Raw genomic sequence first — 18,791 nt, forward strand, 5'->3', positions numbered from 1 at the left:
CTTTGTCCCTCTTAGTAACTATGATTACCGATAACTACTGCTTTACGGAGAACCTAAGCTGTTTGAAACAAGAATAGTATTAAGCATATATTTCTCAAAAAGCCATCCAACAGACGTCCGTTTGTGTGCCCGGAAGTCCTTTGAGTTTCTATCGAGAAATGGGATATGACTGACATTAAGTCACTTCACCTGCCACCAACATTCAATGGATAGGAGCCAACGATAACTAATAACAGTAGTGTCGTGCCTCTCTGGACGTAGGGAATCTTGGGTCCATGAAAGCAAAATCAAATGAGCAGATTTGTTCATTTGCAACGGTGAGGGTAAGGGTTACAGGCAAATCGGCCCGACACGCACTATTGTTTCTAAGGTTGTTTACTGTTGAGATAGAGAGAGAGATGGCGTGTTGAGGTCAAAATATCCAAAATCCGGATTGTTTGATCAGGTGTCGCTGATGAAGGGGTAGAAGATAAACAATGGAAACTCACTGCTTGCTTGATCATGTTTGTGGATATCTTCAGCAGGTCCAGTTGTATTGAGGGGATAAGGTATCCGAAACAATCGGAATACTGAACCCACAACCGGATGGCCAAAGAGAATCGGACGAATTCTCCTAGGATACGCTCCGCATTGTCATCAGTAGTATCCCACAGTATGCCGGCAACCTTGGAACAAAAGTGTCATAATATGGAAAGGGCGACATACGTCGGCATTACAATCAACATCACGAAATAGTACATACTCACGGATGATGGTCCACTTCCTCCGATTGGAGGGGCTGAAGAGCCTATTCAACGACTGGCAAATTTATGACTGGTTAGCCAGTGAAGACAAACGTACAGTTTGATTAATGTACGAGTGTCCCGACAAATGGACTGTGTAGGAACTTAATTACCTTTATAACACTCTCTAAATAAAATAATAGTGATCGTTCAACTGTAACACCCTTTCGGAGCCTAGCTGCCATGCCACCCGAAGGAAGCACGAGGGCTGGGATACTGCCAGGTTGCTTGAGCCTAGACAGGGATACCATTCTCTAACTCTGATAGAATACTGATTGCAAACCCATAGAACTGGCGGTGAATGAACTGATACTCTACCGCTAAACCGAAGTGCCGACACTTTGAACAGAATAACTAGTACTCGGGGACTCTGTGGATGTTCATCTGTTGCCAGGAAGAAGCAATATGCCTTATTCTTCAACCTATTAAATCAGAAACATGACATATAAGGATAAAGTATCGATATAAACTCGCGTGTTATACATACAAATGGTTGTCTGCTTGCGGCTAGCAACATTTACGAAGAAAATATGAAAGCTAAGATGTCATCAGGTTACCTAAGCCAGTGAATGGATTCCAACCTCATAACTTGTGGCTAGCAGCTTGTGACTCGCATTAGCCCTAAGCAAGGATGAACAACAAACTTACCTTGGGAGTGAGCACAATGTTCGAATCGAAAATAACGAGCTGACGGTAAAAATCCTGACATTCCGGAGAGAGATGAATCAAACTTTTGTCAATAGCCTTCAGGAAAAATAAAAAGAGACAGAGATAGCATTTTGTAATCACCACTGGTATTGAAACATAACGAGAACGGAATGACTCCACAGCAGAATATGGCCAAATAAAAATGAAACGGCCTGAAACAAAATAGATTCTTTCTAACCGCAATCCAATTGGGCTCATCCCTCCATTTATTACACCTCAAGCGAATCAACTACCCGTTCTTTTCAATTTGGTCTTCGGCGACGTTAGAACGGTTCCCCGAGAATTTCTATACCGTGATTCCACGTGGTCCTGATAATCGATAAACTTAACTCGAATCACTATAGTAAAATGGAGACGAAATCTGATACGTGCCCACCATAAATCTGCTCTGAGGACAGACTAGAAAGTTCTGGGGAATGACGCGTTTTCTGATAAGTTTATTGGGTAATACACAAAGAGAAGAAAACTCAAATAACTACAATCAAAAGAGAAATAACGCTGACCTGACGTACAGAGGTATTTGTGCTCGTCCCCGTAGGGTTACTGCCGCTGAAACATTTCGAACCTAGATTCCCGAAGTCTCAAATATGCCACCTATTAGGAAGCAGTTGTGCCATTCGAACAAGCAGGTGAAACCTGTAAAGCATGAGTGTGGATGAGCGCAGCCGTCAAACGTTTTGACCGTCAGTTGGTTCAGGGTTGGTGTAACAAACTAAAACAGTAGCTCGATTCCGAGACATGCCAACAGGATGTTCCACAGTGAGGACGCTGTCAAGCATGAACAGCTTCATGGATCCGTAGTTGGGAGTTTCACAGGTGGAAAGTAGTATCAGGAAAGTTGTTGGAACAGTGACGACTCTCGGAAAATGAGACAGCTGTATTCAACGTCTTCAAAAGGGTCAAACTTTTAGCACTGACTGGCGAGAAAGGCATTGAAGGAATGAACTGAGATGCATATGCATCTGAGCTGTGACCCCAGCTGGGGATTTTTTGAAGTTCAACTGAAGCTAATATTCTGATCTAAAAAGAAATTGATTCAAAGAGCTTGACGTAAACTGTAGATGGGATTTCAGTTTAGGGGGCAAACAAGTAATTGGATATAGATACAGAAAAAACGAATTTGTTGGAATGTTATTTCATGGTTCAATCGATGAGGTATACTGTCGGACCAGTCAAAGCACGGATACTTATTTCCTAACTGGGTTAGCCGTCAAGAAGTCCAAAGGTTAAATCCCTTGTAGGACATTTGGACATGGTTGGGATGCGAGTACCAAGTAGTTGACGTAAAATCCAGGCTATCACAGCGAAGACAGAGAGTCACGCGTGCCGCACCACAGGCCGCCGATTCACGATTCTCCGAGGTCGATCGCGCAAAACTATCAAGAGGTAATGCATAATAACTGGTTCCTAGTCAATGTAACAAGACGGCTGTCGAGATGGCAGTGGCAGAAAAACTGTGAGTGGCCATACAACGGGCTACCACACAATTAGCTTGAATAACGCGCGGCATTCGAAAACCAAAACATCTTATTCGTCTTCGAACGCAGATGTACCAAAATCAGAAGGACACCACAAAACCATTGGCAAACTCCGGTGATCTTACCGCGAATAGTGTCTCGTAACCGTATGCACTTGGACGGCGGATCATGGCCCAGTTGAGAACGGGTACACCACAGCCTGTAGGGTCGTGCATGTAGTCGGAAAGACGATGGTACTGTTCACGAAGTAGATAACCCAGCAACATGACCGCAAATGGGGATCCGTGACACTGTCGGGCAAGATGGTACAGACTTGAATGTCCGGGGTCGTGAACAATGTGCGTACTGACCGGCGGGGGTAGAAAACGATTCACAGGTAAGTCAGTCCAATTCGAAAGCAATTCTGCAACCTCATCCTCAAGGAGTCCCTCGTACAAGGAAAACTGAAATATGAAAAAGTAATATGCTTTGATAGGTGATCGGATTCCCAGAATGACAGATCCAAGTTCACTTGGTCTAAATCCAACCTTGACACTAAGCAGCAGGTAGGCAGACCATTAGACTTTGAGATATAGGAGGGACACGTTTTCGTGCCCAAATTACACTAGGGGAAATTTCAAAAGGCGCAAACAAAACCTGGCAGTCATGAAGTGTTGGACCCGTCTACAGCAAAAAACAATCTCCTATGAAACGCAAGAAAAGAGTTAATCTAACGAAAACCATTGACGAAACAATATGAAATTCGCGAGCATGGAGTAGCAAAAGATGAGTGGATGTAAGATGACCATTCGGACTTTTGTGCGCCACTGTCATTGGTGATAATCATTGGTGTCTTTTAAAGGATAAAGCGAAAGGGTGGTGTTCCCTTACTATTAACGTGATCAACTCGCAAAGGATATATGACTGGAAAGCGGATGTTGATGATGCCGAATGCAACAATTGCCTGTCAGTGTTTTGTTGAGCTCTGTTTTGGGTCTAGGCGCTGCGGGATTAGTGGCTTCGGGATTAGTGACTTTCAACCAAACAAGTGAGGAAATTTTTAATATAGATCCTCATCCGAACAGCGTAAATATCCTAATTCCAATTGGGCGAGATGGACCAAGTGGTTAGAGCACGAATTTACTGACCGGAAGGTCCGTGGTTCGAACCCGACCTCTGCCACTCGACTTCCCCTGTCTAGGCTTGGGCAACCTGGCATTATACCAGCCCTCGTGCTTTCCTCTGGTGGCATGGCAGGCACCGAATTCCAAAAAAAGCCAAAAAGGAATCAGAAATGAATAGATTGAGAAAAGCAACTGATGAGGAGTGCAGTTACCTACGCTTACCAAGCATAAATAATGTCCGTGCGATGGTGTGAACGGACTCGGAAAAATGGGCAATCCGGTCAAAAATTTGTGTCATAATCTTGCGGAAGTAAAAAATTGCCAAAGAATGTTTAGGCTCATCCAAACTGCGGACCACTTAGGCGTTGACACCAGTTATCAGGCTCTTGCAAACGTGGCATGAGATAAATTACCAACTAACTGTCATGGGTTTCCCCAATATGTCATGAGTTTTCACTGTACAAACTGCAGGTAATTTGGAATGTGATATGATAACATGACTAGGCACAGTCCACCCAACAGTGCACTGTCGAAGGGTTTCCATCGAACACATAAGTAATAATGTATGAAGGAATAAATTCAAATAGCAAGTGTTAAGCCTGTGGAGCACAAAGAGTGAACGATGTACAGAGGCGTTTGAAATCCTAGTGAGAGGTGAGACACTTACCCGTTCTACGGGAGTTTCAACGTGCTGTAGTACACTTCGATCTCTAGATGTCACCAGAAAAGCAGCTGGCATGTTGCTAAGAGCACGTCCTACTTGAACGTCCCAAACGTCATCCAAGACAATCAGTAATAACGACGTGGAGTATTCTTCTTCATCTGGTCCCCAAGTTGCTCGTTTTTGTCGCCGCATTAGCGCCCTCCTCAGACGATCCAAGGACTCGTCAAGCGTCGACGACGATGAAATATTTGGTGCAACAGATGGAGGACTGAAGGATCTGGGAGGAGTATTCTGTATTTGACGGAACTCGTCAGAATATCGATTAGAGGGAGAAAGTTTACGTTCAAGTCGGTCAACAAGAGAGATGAGTTGTGTAGTGAGTGAGAACGGTGCATTGGCTGCCGTTGCTGGGGAATGTGGTGGAGACTTCAATGATCCGACATCCAACCAGATGACACCTGAAGTACCGAGAACGTACGACGCAGACCCGTAAAGTAAAGGATACAGCGAAACTTTAGATTGGGAGTGAAACAAAATCCCAAGTGAACTTATATGTACATGGTAATTACTGATTTGGTTAGGATCCTATCAGGTAGCAAACATTGACTGCGTCTCTGAATCCGCATCTGAAATAGTAGAGCCATATTTGGATACCCCTGTTGCACGACCATTAGTACGAAAACAAAGTGAGGTTGTCACAGGCCAGACTGCTCACAGTTTGTCCAACTGATACCAAGATCGTTGCTCTCCTCGCGGTTAAAGTATTCTGAGAGACGTTTTACAGGTTTGTGACATATACAATGGAAGAAATATCTTCCAGCCGAACAGACAGTGACACGGATGTCAGAACAAAAAAACAGGCCAAACTAAACTGACAAAACAAGCAGACTAAACAGATGTTTGGTACCTGCTTAGTAACTTGTTATAATGTGCAGCGGTTTCAACTACATCAGTGGGATGTACAACATACGTTTCACATTGAGGGTACTGGAAGATCTACCACTTGATGCAGGCCAAATCAGGTCGTGATTGCAACTCAAATCTTACCGGAAACGGGAAAATGGCAAACTAGTCTATATCACATCTGACAATGCATAAAATTTAGGTTTGGTAGTTGATTGTGACTGCCAGGTAGCCCAAGCCTAGACAGGGGAAATCGAGAGGGCAGAGATCGGGTTCGAACCACTGAGCCATCTCGCCCGAGTATGACTGATTGCGGGGGGAGGGGATAAAACAGCCCGAAATAATACTGGGTTGATTTGGAGGCAGATAAGGATAACCAAAAATGTTTCGTCTGATTCGAAATTTCAAAAGTGGCAGGACAGCACACTTGATGCTCTAGAGGTTGTACAAATCGACACCGACGAAATTCACCGCCCACCTCATGAAAGCCGAATGTGATTCATCACCCTAGTTGTTGAGGTAAGGACGCTGGTCTATTACTCATCAAAAGAGACTATGAAAAATGCAGTTCTGGTCCCATTTGTGTGTACAAGATTTGAGGGCATGTGCACTCTGTTTTGGTTAAATCCTACTCCCCTAGTGTACGATCACTCATCAAGCACAGGTCTCCGACCCTGATTCATCTGTTCACTAATAACTACTGTAGTTTCGGTTTGGAGTGTGAACAAGCTGACTTCCTTCTGTTTGACATAACTCAACTGCTGACTTCCACACACCAATGGCAAACATATTGTTAGATACACACATATTGTTGTTGCTGTAGTATTGTTACCAGTACTGGGTTGATTTGGAGGCAGATAAGGATAACCAAAAATGTTTCGTCTGATTCGAAATTTCAAAAGTGGCAGGACAGCACACTTGATGCTCTAGAGGTTGTACAAATCGACACCGACGAAATTCACCGCCCACCTCATGAAAGCCGAATGTGATTCATCACCCTAGTTGTTGAGGTAAGGACGCTGGTCTATTACTCATCAAAAGAGACTATGAAAAATGCAGTTCTGGTCCCATTTGTGTGTACAAGATTTGAGGGCATGTGCACTCTGTTTTGGTTAAATCCTACTCCCCTAGTGTACGATCACTCATCAAGCACAGGTCTCCGACCCTGATTCATCTGTTCACTAATAACTACTGTAGTTTCGGTTTGGAGTGTGAACAAGCTGACTTCCTTCTGTTTGACATAACTCAACTGCTGACTTCCACACACCAATGGCAAACATATTGTTAGATACACACATATTGTTGTTGCTGTAGTATTGTTACCAGTCACTAATCCTACCACAGCTGCTGAAAACCACCAACAATCTCAGCCTATATGTACAACGCGAGGTACGGAGTGCGAAAGAAGACCCTGCTCAAACTCAGTGCATATTAGAGAACCTACACTATATTCTGCAGCTTGGTGTTCTAAAGCTCGTTTAACTACTAAAACCCAATATCCGGATTGTGTTTCCAAACAACATTAATCCGCCTACTCAACTTTCACCATGAGGAGTGTTCTTCATCGGACAACTTTCAGCTCTGTTCATCTCCCTATAACTGCTTCCGTAAGATTACAGTGGGTAGATGCACCATTACGGACGGTCACTGGTTTTGTTGCCGCTTGTACGGCTGAGGTGTAAAGAGCCAAGAACATGTTTCTTGGTCTGACTAGAAATCTCCAATATGTTACTGCCGTCCTGACTGACCTCAATATGTATACTGACACTATCGTTCGATCGGTTGTATCTCGCCCCGCTTTAGATGTCTGTTCATCCTTTCAACTGAATTGATAAGGCTGATAACTTGGTGACGTCCGGACCTTTGAAATGCTCTGGCATGTGGACTGCTTGGCCAATTACTGTGGTGACATACAGTGAGAACTTCATGTGGAAACTGAGAAAGTTATGATCCAGACAGAAAAGACCCACACTTATATCCAAATAAAGACAATTCATTCTCGACTGTCTTTTCGTGCATTCACGAAAAAACTATTTCGCCTCACAACCTTTTACAATGTGATAATGTGGAACACCAGGGGCTGGGGCTCTAGAAGATTGCAGTTCTACCTCGAGCACGCAAATGCTTTCTCCGAACAACATTAGTGGAACTTTCAGGTTCACCCTAACCTGAATCAATATTGCGACATTTGGTATGGTCTGTCGTTGTTTCCTGAATCGTTCGATCAAAACTTATAGCCGGTTTCTCTTGTCCCATCAAAATGTGTCCACCGCACTTAACGCTCATCCTGAATAACATTTTCCGTTGGACCACATTAGAACTACGCTACCAACAATTAACCGGGACCGGGTTTTGAGTTCATCGTAACATGAAGTCCTTTGTAACAAACTTTGTTGTGATGCAAAGCTGTACGCACGGCACTTGTCACAGTTCAAAAAGATGCAAATTGTAACGGAGGTTTCTTTGCAATGGCATTCTATTGCGTCTCATCCTCTCTGTATTCGTTACCACTGCAGAGCTTAGGGCAGACAATCATTGAAACGGGAGTATAAGGCATGGTGCGAACGTATCGCGACTTTGGGAACCGGATGGCAAGCAAAATCCGGATCATCAGATGTGGGATTCTTCCGCAAGCGGTGCCGAAATACCAAGCAATCCGTCTTCAAGGGGGAGGCTGTGGAACTTATGAAGTTATTCAATTCTGAACTTCTGAAATTTTGAAACTGCGTAGAAAAGAGACCAATGAGAAATAAAATGGAAGGACACAAAATTTACCTGCGGGAAAGCATTCGGCCAATAACTCCAATTTACGACGTAGTACACTGGCGCACAAGGCTGTTTTACCACAACCAGCCATTCCATGAACTAAAAGCCACGAGTTGGTCGGTGGGGGCTGCCACTCCGGTTGTGAATCCGTGAACTGTGGTAGGACTCCACGACCTTTATTCGGTACATTCACATCGAGACTGAGATTGAGGAATTCTGAGGTTGCGTTATCTGTGCTGAGTTTGAAACGGAAACGACCGGCTAACGTTCGAAGGCATGTAGCCAAATTGTTGACCAGTTTGCGTCGATATACGTGCTGAATCGGTATATCCGGGACAGCACCATCGATAAGGGTTTCCCTCAAATCGGATAGACTGTGCTCACGGCGCCTGCGGTGGATCGAAAACAACGGACAGCGTGACGGTGCTTAAGAAAGTCAATAACAGAGTCAGACGCTATTTTACTACAACGAGAGTAAGCAATGGCACTGATCACTGGTGGTGATGCCAGTCAGATTCAGAACGTTAGATTCCAGGCAAAATAAGATGCGATGCGTTTAGTTGATAATTAACGCCTGTCGAGACCTCTGGAACAGTGCGCTCCGTTGCAAATTGCGCCCACCCGCCGAGTAACTTTCCCAATGTAATTAGAAAAGAAATTTCACTGACAAAAGTATAAATAAGGGAGGTTAGGACACCCCCAATCACTGCAAGCCAGTTAACAGAGTTGCAGATCATGAGTCTTGGGTTTCAACAACTTCGACAGATCACAAGCGGCAATTTATCGTGTGGTATCCTCTGGTTTTTTATATCATTTCCCCAGTAATTTCCACTTTCCAGTGATTGGCTCTGCAAGCACCTGCCATCAAATGCCTGAATAACGCGTAGTGATAAACTGCGCATGATCGGGCTGTCCTCTCGATAAAATGTTGGTGAGAGGTTAATCGTCAGTTAATCTATTTTAAAACATAAAGTCATGAAGAGGAGCTTCTCTGCTGGGCCGAAGTTTCCTAATAACAGACTCACCTTCGCCCAGTGTAGACTTTCATTAAATTGTCATTCCACTTGCATTTGCGCTTTTTTTTACTACACATATATTGACTTACTTATCGCTCACGTAATTAGATTTGGCGTTCATCCGGGGTTTCCTAACCTAACCTGCAGGTCTTCAGTGTTCCCCCTCGACGTAAAAGTATTTTATGCTTATTGCTAATAGATTTGTGTCTCGATCCGAATTCAAACTTATTGCCCATACACTGACTATAATTCAGCGACAAACAGTCTTAAAGCCGTTTACATCAAACCGCAAAACGCAATATGTGCGCATCCGCTGGCCGCACTAAAAAGAGGCTGCCAAGAGTTTGAACAGGTTTTTTGAAGTCTTCATGTCCTTCCTAAAGACTGCAGCTTTAAAAAAGCTAAGTAGTCGAGTAAAGTTGTGGTGATGCCATTTGAAATGCGTTTACAAGTGGAATACTTCCCAAATCCACCCGCCAAAGACGTCATTGAATCTGAGTACAGCGTTTGATTGAGCTAAATCCTTAGAGTTAACAATAAAAATAATGGTCTAGCCGTAACACCCTCCAGTGTATAGCGGCTGTGCTATCTGAAGGAAGCAAGAAGGTTGAGAATCTAGCAGGTTGCCAAAGCCTAGACAGGCGCAGTCGAGATAACAGGGTTGGGTTCGAACCACCAATCAGTAGGTTCGCGCATTAACCACTGAGCTATTTCGGGCTGCTTTGAGATAGCAGGTAAACAGTCTGATACATATACACACAAAAAATCCCACCGTAAAATTTCACACTACTATTGTTCCTCCACAACTAACTCCTTTGTACCCATCTATTAATACACCTACATTTGCCTTGTCACAGTCTACCCGATTTTTTCGTGCACATCATCCCAGTTAGGGACTCTATCTGTAAGACTTGTGGAGAAGTCCAGTTTCAATGGATTTGTATCGGCGCTCTACTCTGAACAGTCGGCTTATGTTTCGACTACTGCCGCAGCTTCAGTTCGTCTGCATGAGGCCTTCACTCATGTGGTCATCAGTGGAGTCCATATCCAGCCTCCTTTCAGAAGTACTTGCAGTTGTTGGCCTGGGAAATGTTTTGAGAAAATAAATTGCTGTTTACATCAATCTGTATGTCTGGCGACAAAAAAGGTCACTGTCAAGTACCACTTCGTTCAAAGACCATTCACCATTAAGGTTGTCAAAAGTACTATTTGATATATGGGAGTAACCGGCGTTTATACCACTAGGCAAGATGGTTTCAACATATCAACTGAAATTACAAGCACATGCTTGAACCGGATCGTGTTGCACCAGTTCGAATTCTTCCAGCTAAAAAGGCACGGATACACCGTTATCTTAAAACACCATGGGACTGATAGGCCCGATAAACTCAAGTCACACAGCGGTGAACTTTTGCGTTCTGCTTTGACCCAGTCGGACATATACGAGAGCTTTAACGAGTTTCACAAAACTATAGCTAATCAGTCGTCACAGATTTACTGTAACCATTAGAGTATACGCGCCACAACTCTTACGACAAGACTACGAACTTTCCCAACGGCAAGGAGCTATAATCTACTCTAAATGCAATGTTAGGAGTGGCCACCTGTCAACGTGCGTTTCGGACATGTAACGTGCGGTCTTACTTCAGGATTTTCAGCCGAACTGTTGTTATATACTGACGTGTTTAACTTTTTACTCGCTATTCGTTAAGCTAATTGTTTCCTAATGCTTTAGCTGATGTACTAAAATTGTTAGAAGATTAAAAGCTAATTGTAATGCTTTAGCTGATGTACTAAAATTGTTAGAAGATTAAATTGTTGCACAATCATTCGAGTGCGCAACAACTGTGTTCCTTTTATTCCTCAAAGTGAGGGTTTCACTTGGTCATTCATTTTGCGTACCTTGACAACTTTATAAGCCAAGATTACACTTCGAAATGAGGGAGTAATACACTCATTATCAAAGCGTAGGAGATTTCCGTCAAACTGAGTCATTTGAGGTGCCAGAAACGAATTTCCATGAAATTTGATTGATATATTTCAGACCGCCTCAGTTTATAGCTTCAGAACCTCGTTCATCCCATCTAATGATCCGATCACCGGTTCTCCTAAGCGGAAGCAAGCCGAATGCAGCAAGCCCGGAACCAAATGGAGCGTAAGCTATCAGTTGGTAACCAGGGAAAACTGCTCTCACGAATACTAAAGCCATTCGAATTATGGTAGTTGAATGATGCGAGAAGCATGTTCAACTGACACCTACCAGCCGAGTCAACTGTTCAGGGCTGCATCGCGTGTCTGGAATCTGACTAACTTCGGGTAGACAGTTGGTTTGTCGTTTCATCTTCAGACTAGCGATTCAGGCGTTCTTCCTTCCTAAAGACAGGTGATCCGTTAGTGTCGGTGATTATTACGGTCACCAACAACCTCTTGGGGACCGTCGTGCATATCAGCTGGAATAGTTTAGGCACATTATCAGATGCGTTCGCTATCTCTACCTCCTTAACCTTTTGAACCCCCAATCTCCTGTATGCGCGCACAGCTCTTTTCACCTTATGTCCGATAATTTGTCGGGTTGTGTTGCACAAGTCATTAGGCCACGAAAGGTTACAAAGTAGCCTTCGAACAAATGGATGGACTGGCCTTTCTACAGATACCTGGTCAACGAAGAATGCCATCGAACTTTGTGGCCATCCTTCGTGACATGCATCCCCGTAATACCGGTCACTTTACGGTTTACAATTAGCTATTAGAAATCTCCTAACAAGCAGTTGGGTTCAGCAGGTTGTCCCTNTCAGGTTTGCCACCATCAAAGAGTGCACTACCTAGAAGACCGGGAACCTGTATGTCAAGGTCGTCTCCGGAGAGAGATTGGTAGGCTTAGACTATGAGCATGACACTGTCCTGTTATTTGACGATAACCCGTCTGCACAAACTACTTTCGACAGAATATCGGAAACTTTCCTACTTTGGCATACCTCTGAAGGTCATTCTTCATCACCAGCAACAGCAGCATAGATAGCATAACATCAGTGTTCAACAATGACACTTGGCTGCCATACACAGGTCATACTTTAGAGTGCGACATCTTCGCGCTAGAAATCGGAATATGACTGGGGCTAAGGTGGCATATCTACAAAACCACCGCGACAGCAGTTCTACTCTACGGTCGCGAAACTTGGCCTTTCCGGTCTGAATACCTGAAATGCCCTCAAGTGTTTGATCACCGGTGTCTTTGCAGCACAGCAGACATCAGCTGGTTACAACATCCAAATACTGAAACAGTCCCCAAAGTGATTACTGGGTAGCGAATAGGATTCACCTGAGTAACCGATAAAACAAAAACCAATTCAAACAAGCACCCTAGACTTCAAGGCTACCAGGTTAATGCCACGATAGTATCCGCCAATTCTGAGAATTAGGGTTATGTTGAGGCGTCTTATCTCACTGGCAATCCGTATTCTTTCCAAATCTTCCGCAACAAGGCCACCGGACTCCCCACCAAGACAACACCGTCTTTGAAAAGTCCGGGACGCAGATCATCCCGGACGCGTGCATTGTCAAGTTCGACGACTGATATCCCCCGACCTAAAGCTGCCAACTTGAAACGGTAATCGAACTTGGGTGCTGTAATGACTCCGTGGGCTACACTGGCTGAAACTCCGTTCCACAAGGTTCAACTATGCCAGGAAAGACAACGGGGCGCAGTCAGCACAAAAGCAGTGGGACGCCCCGTACTACGAGTACTTGCATTGTGACAAAGTCGTACTGTCCTCCACAATGGGAGTGTGCCTCCATATTTATGGAGGCATCGGCGCTGCCTTCCTCCGGGTTGTGTAAAGTCGGTCCCCAAAAGCGTACACTGATCGCCTAATGGTTGGACATGACCGCCGGCACATTACAGGATGCGGCCGAAATACTTTAAGAACCGACAAGTCTGATGTTGTCCAAAAGGCACCCTTTGTGCACAGTAATGCTTTATTCCTTGCGCCCTCATCTCAGGTCAGTCCCCTGTAGCTGAACAGGTCAGAATATTCAGGTATCAGCCCTTCGTGCCTGCTGCCTCGTGCATCAAACTTTTACCTCAGAAACTAAGGGCAGGGTCCCCGAACAAAACCATTCATCCGCCCACTGTTTTGTAGGATAAATTTGTGAGCCAACGGCCCAAGGCAAGATTCCTCGTCTCTTAGGAAGGTCAGATCCTAACAATTATACGTTTTATAATATTTCACTAAGGCTTCATTTACCCTCTGTTGTAGCCAACCGAGCCGCAGGGCTCTGCCTTCCATTGGTTCATCCTCAATATGGCTGCTCTTCACCTGGTCTCCTTTGTCTCCTCTCTTGTGATTTCCCATTCAAGTACTTAGACTCATCATCATCATCAAAGACAGCAACATCACTGTTGGCACTGATGCTTCACTGCCGTACTTAGACTATCAAACGCGAAAGAATAAGCCCTATCAATCTTCATGAATAACTCAGCTACCAGACAGCTACAACATCATCCAAACCCTCTTCAATTGCCTGAGCAACCTAAGGGTATCATTTCCACGCACAGTTCTTTGTCCACCAATCTCTCCTAAACCCCTTCTCACCACACGAGCAAACGTTGCTGGTTTATTCCGCTGTCAGTTATCTGAGTAATGTAGATTATACACTCCACTAACATTAGACGAGAAACAAAACTATACCTTGATAGATGCGCAAGACCCCTTCTACATATGGGCTACCAACGTCCATACTCTGTGTCAAATTGGAAAACAGGATGTTTGCCCAGACCTTAAATTCGATTAGAATTTATGTGTCTCTGAAACATGCACACAAGACCCAAGAGTAATAATGCATCCTAAAAACACCATGGATGAACTCAGACTTTATATTTTACTCTCTGTGTGTCCGGTGATCCAGAAGCGATGGGTTTCGGAATATATGGCGTACTGTCACACTCAGCCCCACAGCTGAACGTGCCTTGCTGTATTTCATTTCAGTAAACAATCTTTTGCGCCATTCGGTTATCCAGCCCAATCAAGCCCAATCAACCAGACTGCCTCCCAACATAAAACCGGTGTATGTCTGTAATGTTGGCATATGCCCCAACGTACTGCATTTCTAACCCTAAGAACGACACTTTCCATCGAGAGTATTCGGGCTCATTGGTCAAGTAAGAAGCACTGACATTGTGTTCCTTATGGGTGATATGAATTCCATAGTCGGTCACCTGAGCTCCTTGGAATCAATTCTGGGAGGTCGATTCAGAGTCAAAGTTCTTGGCATAGACAATGGACAGCGTCTCTCCGGTTGTATGTTGATCACCAACTGTTTCTAGCGAGCACGAGTTTCAAACCCAAACAGTTCCATCGCATAACTTGGTAGCGGTCAATTGCAAATTACCCGATCCAATCACCCGATTGGGGCACGTGACGATCAGCCACTAGTTGGAAGCCACAGTTTAGGAATGACATACCTTCTGGGGTACACAACTTGATTTCTATCATGCCTGACAGTCTGACTACCTTCAGACCCTCGTATGCACACACCATCTCCGCGGAAGTACTATGGTTCAGCAGTATCGACCTGAGTTAGCTTAAATACTCTCCACAATACTGTACCAGCAACGAGCACGTGGATGAAGCGCTAGCTGTGTTCAGCGCTATCTCTTCGACTTCTCCAGTAAGATCAAATGTCCGCCGGATACCACCGAGATCGCTAGTCCTGACTGATGCCAGGAAATCCCAGGTGACGCATCTGACAAAATTCACTGAAGCAGTATAGTGTGGAAAGTGCCTTCAGAGTGACAGGCACCATCTTCAAAAAGGGTTACGTCAAAACTGTATGAAAACCGCAGTGCCATCGAAGGGTCTCTTTGGTCTCCTAATTCGAAGGCTAACTGAATACAGGGAGAAACAGATATGTGGAAACCAGGCTGAATTTCGTCCTGCAAGAGAATGCATCGGCCACATTTTCATCTTCCGAAATATTCCCGAATAGCGACACTGCTTCCAGTAACCAACAATGGCAGTGTTCCTTGAGTTAAAAGAATCCTCTGACTCCGTAAACCGTCAGGGACTATGGCATTGGCAATGGGGAACTGGGTCCCAATGAATCCTTGACTCTTCTTAAGGCGCTAGGTGCCAACTCCCACGCAAGCGTGGTCCACAGTAAACCCTCGCCTGCGTTTACCACATCAAGTGGTGTCAGGCAAGGCTGTCCTCTTTCACTTTCCCTCTCGACTCCATCATTAACCTGATCATGGAAAGCTCACCAACATTAACTAATCTAAATCATTCTGCCCCATAGTTTGGCATGCTCTCCACACCTGTAGGGTGCCGGTGCAAGAATGCGTGAACTCGAACCCAAACTCATGCTTGCGGATGAGCCGGTTAAAGCGGTAGAGAAATTCGTCTACCTGGACAGCTGCATCAGTCCCGGTGGTGTCGCAAAAAATCATGTATCCATCTGGATTGGGAAGGCCAGAGTAGTATTGGTGAACCTGCATCAACCTTTGGCACAGATGTGATATTAGCTTATCTGTCAGTGGTCGAGTTCACAATGCTGCTGGGCGCTCCACATTGCTGAGTCAGAAACCTGGCCGGTGTCCGCTGATAAATATAATAATAATAATCGTTCAGCTAGGCACCCTTCCGGTGCCTAGCTGCCATGCCACACGGAGGAGGCACGAGGGCTGGGATACTGCCAGGTCGCCCAAGCCTAGACAGGGGAAGTCGAGAGGCAGAGGTCGGGTTCGAACCACAGACCTTCCGGTCAGTCAATTCGCGCTCTAACCACTTGGTTAATTTCGCCCCCAATGTCCGTGTCCGCTGAAGACTTTCAGCGTCTGACCACCGATGTGTCCGGAGCATTCCCGCAATCTGGTGGAAATACTGGATCAGTGAAGACCAATCTGGTGGAAATACTGGATCAGTGAAGCTAAAACATGTCGAATGGTTTTCGGAAATGACTCGTCCACACCCCACAAGTTGCGCAGAAGTGGTCACGTGCTTCGTTTACGACACGCAGCACGTATCACGTCCAAGCTAGTTCAGTGTACAAGCAACAGAGGCCTGGTGTCCTCCTTGCCTCAACATACGAACATTAACAGCGAGCAGAAGAACGGTGCATCAAAACTTGAGGATTCGTTTTGCAACGCATGATGTTATCAGCGCCGACCGGTAGGTAAATGTCGCGCTAAGGTCAATGAAAGATGGATGAGACCATAAGTTCTAACGCATGGGTCTACAAGAAGCGTTATTTCTCAGAAGTCCATGTTGAAATAGCACGGCGCCTGAACTCGCAAACTCTTCACACAGCATTACATAACAAGAAGCGAACTATCATGGAACCTAAGATAATAACCTCCTGAAATTTAAACGCTTTCGCATGTTTGTCACATCCTTCAGTCGGAGGGTAAGTTGGTTTTTAACTCCTGGAGGCGGAAAATAGCCCACCAGGATGTGTGACGACTGGTTAAACGTAGGATGCACAAACCAGATTTCAGCTTTTTCAACCAATGCTCAGCCCTTATGCTATAAGCTCTCAAGCATCGGGTCACAGCAGACCTAGTTTCCACCGTTGAAGCAGTTTACTTAAACTTTTTATACCTCACCTCATATTATGCCTCCATGCTGACCCTAAAGCAGCCAGTCATCTCAAGCTTTAGCAGCGATTCCTATCCCATCGTTTAAATCAGCGCCAGATGATAAACGAAAGGGCCCTCACGACTCACCACGATGTGTCAGCGGCAAAGGTAGTCTGGTTACTATTCCTTGTATTAAAGAATACCTCCGGCATCGTACACAGGAGTTGACGTTGAAGGCCACTAAGAATTCGCAATTCGAGGGCTAAATCGGGTTGTCATCTGGCCCAAACTAAGACGTCCTCACTACGCAAATATCCCGAAGTGGAATACTTTGGTGCGATAAACAACCATGACGACCCCCCACACCCGAATATGTTAGAAATAGTTGGACGAAATAGGATCTCATTGTCGAGATGAAGCATATAAAGGCGAACTGAATCTGATACAAAAACACTAAAGCACTCATCTTACCTTCCCTCTGGAGCTTGTTGTTGGAGACGACGGAGTTCCGGTGCCAAGAAGGAGTTTTCCGCCTCAAGAGCTTTTACGAAGCACTCAAACGCACCGGATGGTCTAGAACGTAGTAGATCCAACAATTTTATGCATGCGTCTCTTATATTTCCGCCTGTACACATTCGGAAAACTTGCTGGTATTCCGCAATGGATAACCACTTTCCACTGAACAGACTATCTAGTACGTCCATTGGATCCAGGCTTTGAACAATCATCGGGCCACAGACACGCAACGCGTACGTTTCTTTAGACTCCATCTCAGTTTGAGTTGAGCTTAGATTTGTTCATACAGCTTTTGAATACGTGAAGGACGTCTTGACAGGCTCTCCAGTCTTTATTTTCGTACATACACTGCAGAACGTCGTAATGTTCCTCCAAGCAACCTGATTTCTTTATCATGGCAACAACCGGATCATCTTCATCAGTATTGTTTCCTGAATTGTTCGACTTAGTGGACCTAGGTGAAGAATAATCGTGGCCGCTCATCAAATTTATAAGATGTGTTAACCTTTTCAAGGTCAAGGAATTCGTTCTTTGGGCGTTACTTTGATACAGCGAGTTCAGTCTGAATTCAAATGAGAGCATAGATTCAGCATTCGTATACAGCGGAGTAGCATAGATATTGCGGCTGTGACATACCATTTAAAAGAACATGCGATTCCTTATAAAAACGTACTACGTGGACAGAAACTTATCCGCAAATAATATCTTATATGAAAGTTGCATATGACTCGCTTTGTTGAAATTAGTTAGTAGTTCGTAATGCCTGGCCGTTGTTCACATTTAAGTTGTACGACCCAGCGAGTGTGAGCTTGGTTCTAATTCATGCGTTCAGGGATTAATTAACGTGATCGAGGCTTACGTCCAATTTTCCCATGTCGTCATTGATGTTCGGCGGTTGCCTTTCACCTAGAAGACACAGGTGAAAAAAGAGTGTGGCACTGCTACTCAGTTCCTCAGCGAGGGGCAGTTAACGTGCCAGCACAAAGACTGTCATAAAAAACTATCTAATAAAACCTTGAACTGGATTCTAAATGGGGTGGGTGCAAACGCCGGAGGAAGTTTATCCCACGCGGCAGCCACTCGAAATGAGAAGACATTTGCCTGATGAAAGTGCGCGCTCTGGGCTAGAAAATCTCCTCAAAATGCCTCCGCCGTAAGCTTGTTGCGTAAACAGTAACAAACCTATTGAAAAAACCTTGTTAAAACAGGGCGTAGGTGAGCATAATGTTTCTTCGGAGGCTACGATAATCTAGGGGATAGCGGTCAAGCAAAACGGTATGCG

The 18,791-nt window shown here is 44.8% G+C and overlaps 1 protein-coding gene across 1 annotated transcript in view; it reads right to left on the reverse strand.

Moving 5' to 3' along the window:
* T265_06260 (hypothetical protein) overlaps positions 1-18,006 on the reverse strand; it is a gene marked incomplete at both ends in the record, with an annotated part of 61,290 nt that extends 43,284 nt beyond the window's left edge. The window contains 6 exons of the mRNA XM_009171470.1: positions 489-665; positions 1,431-1,526; positions 3,094-3,411; positions 4,739-5,193; positions 8,414-8,793; positions 17,465-18,006. Coding sequence (XP_009169734.1) covers positions 489-665; positions 1,431-1,526; positions 3,094-3,411; positions 4,739-5,193; positions 8,414-8,793; positions 17,465-17,763 — 1,725 coding nt within the window. The remainder of the gene's footprint in view (positions 1-488; positions 666-1,430; positions 1,527-3,093; positions 3,412-4,738; positions 5,194-8,413; positions 8,794-17,464) is intronic.
* Positions 18,007-18,791: the final 785 nt, after the last annotated feature.

Source organism: Opisthorchis viverrini (assembly GCF_000715545.1).
Source record: "Opisthorchis viverrini unplaced genomic scaffold opera_v5_129, whole genome shotgun sequence".
Classification (NCBI taxonomy): domain Eukaryota; kingdom Metazoa; phylum Platyhelminthes; class Trematoda; order Opisthorchiida; family Opisthorchiidae; genus Opisthorchis; species Opisthorchis viverrini.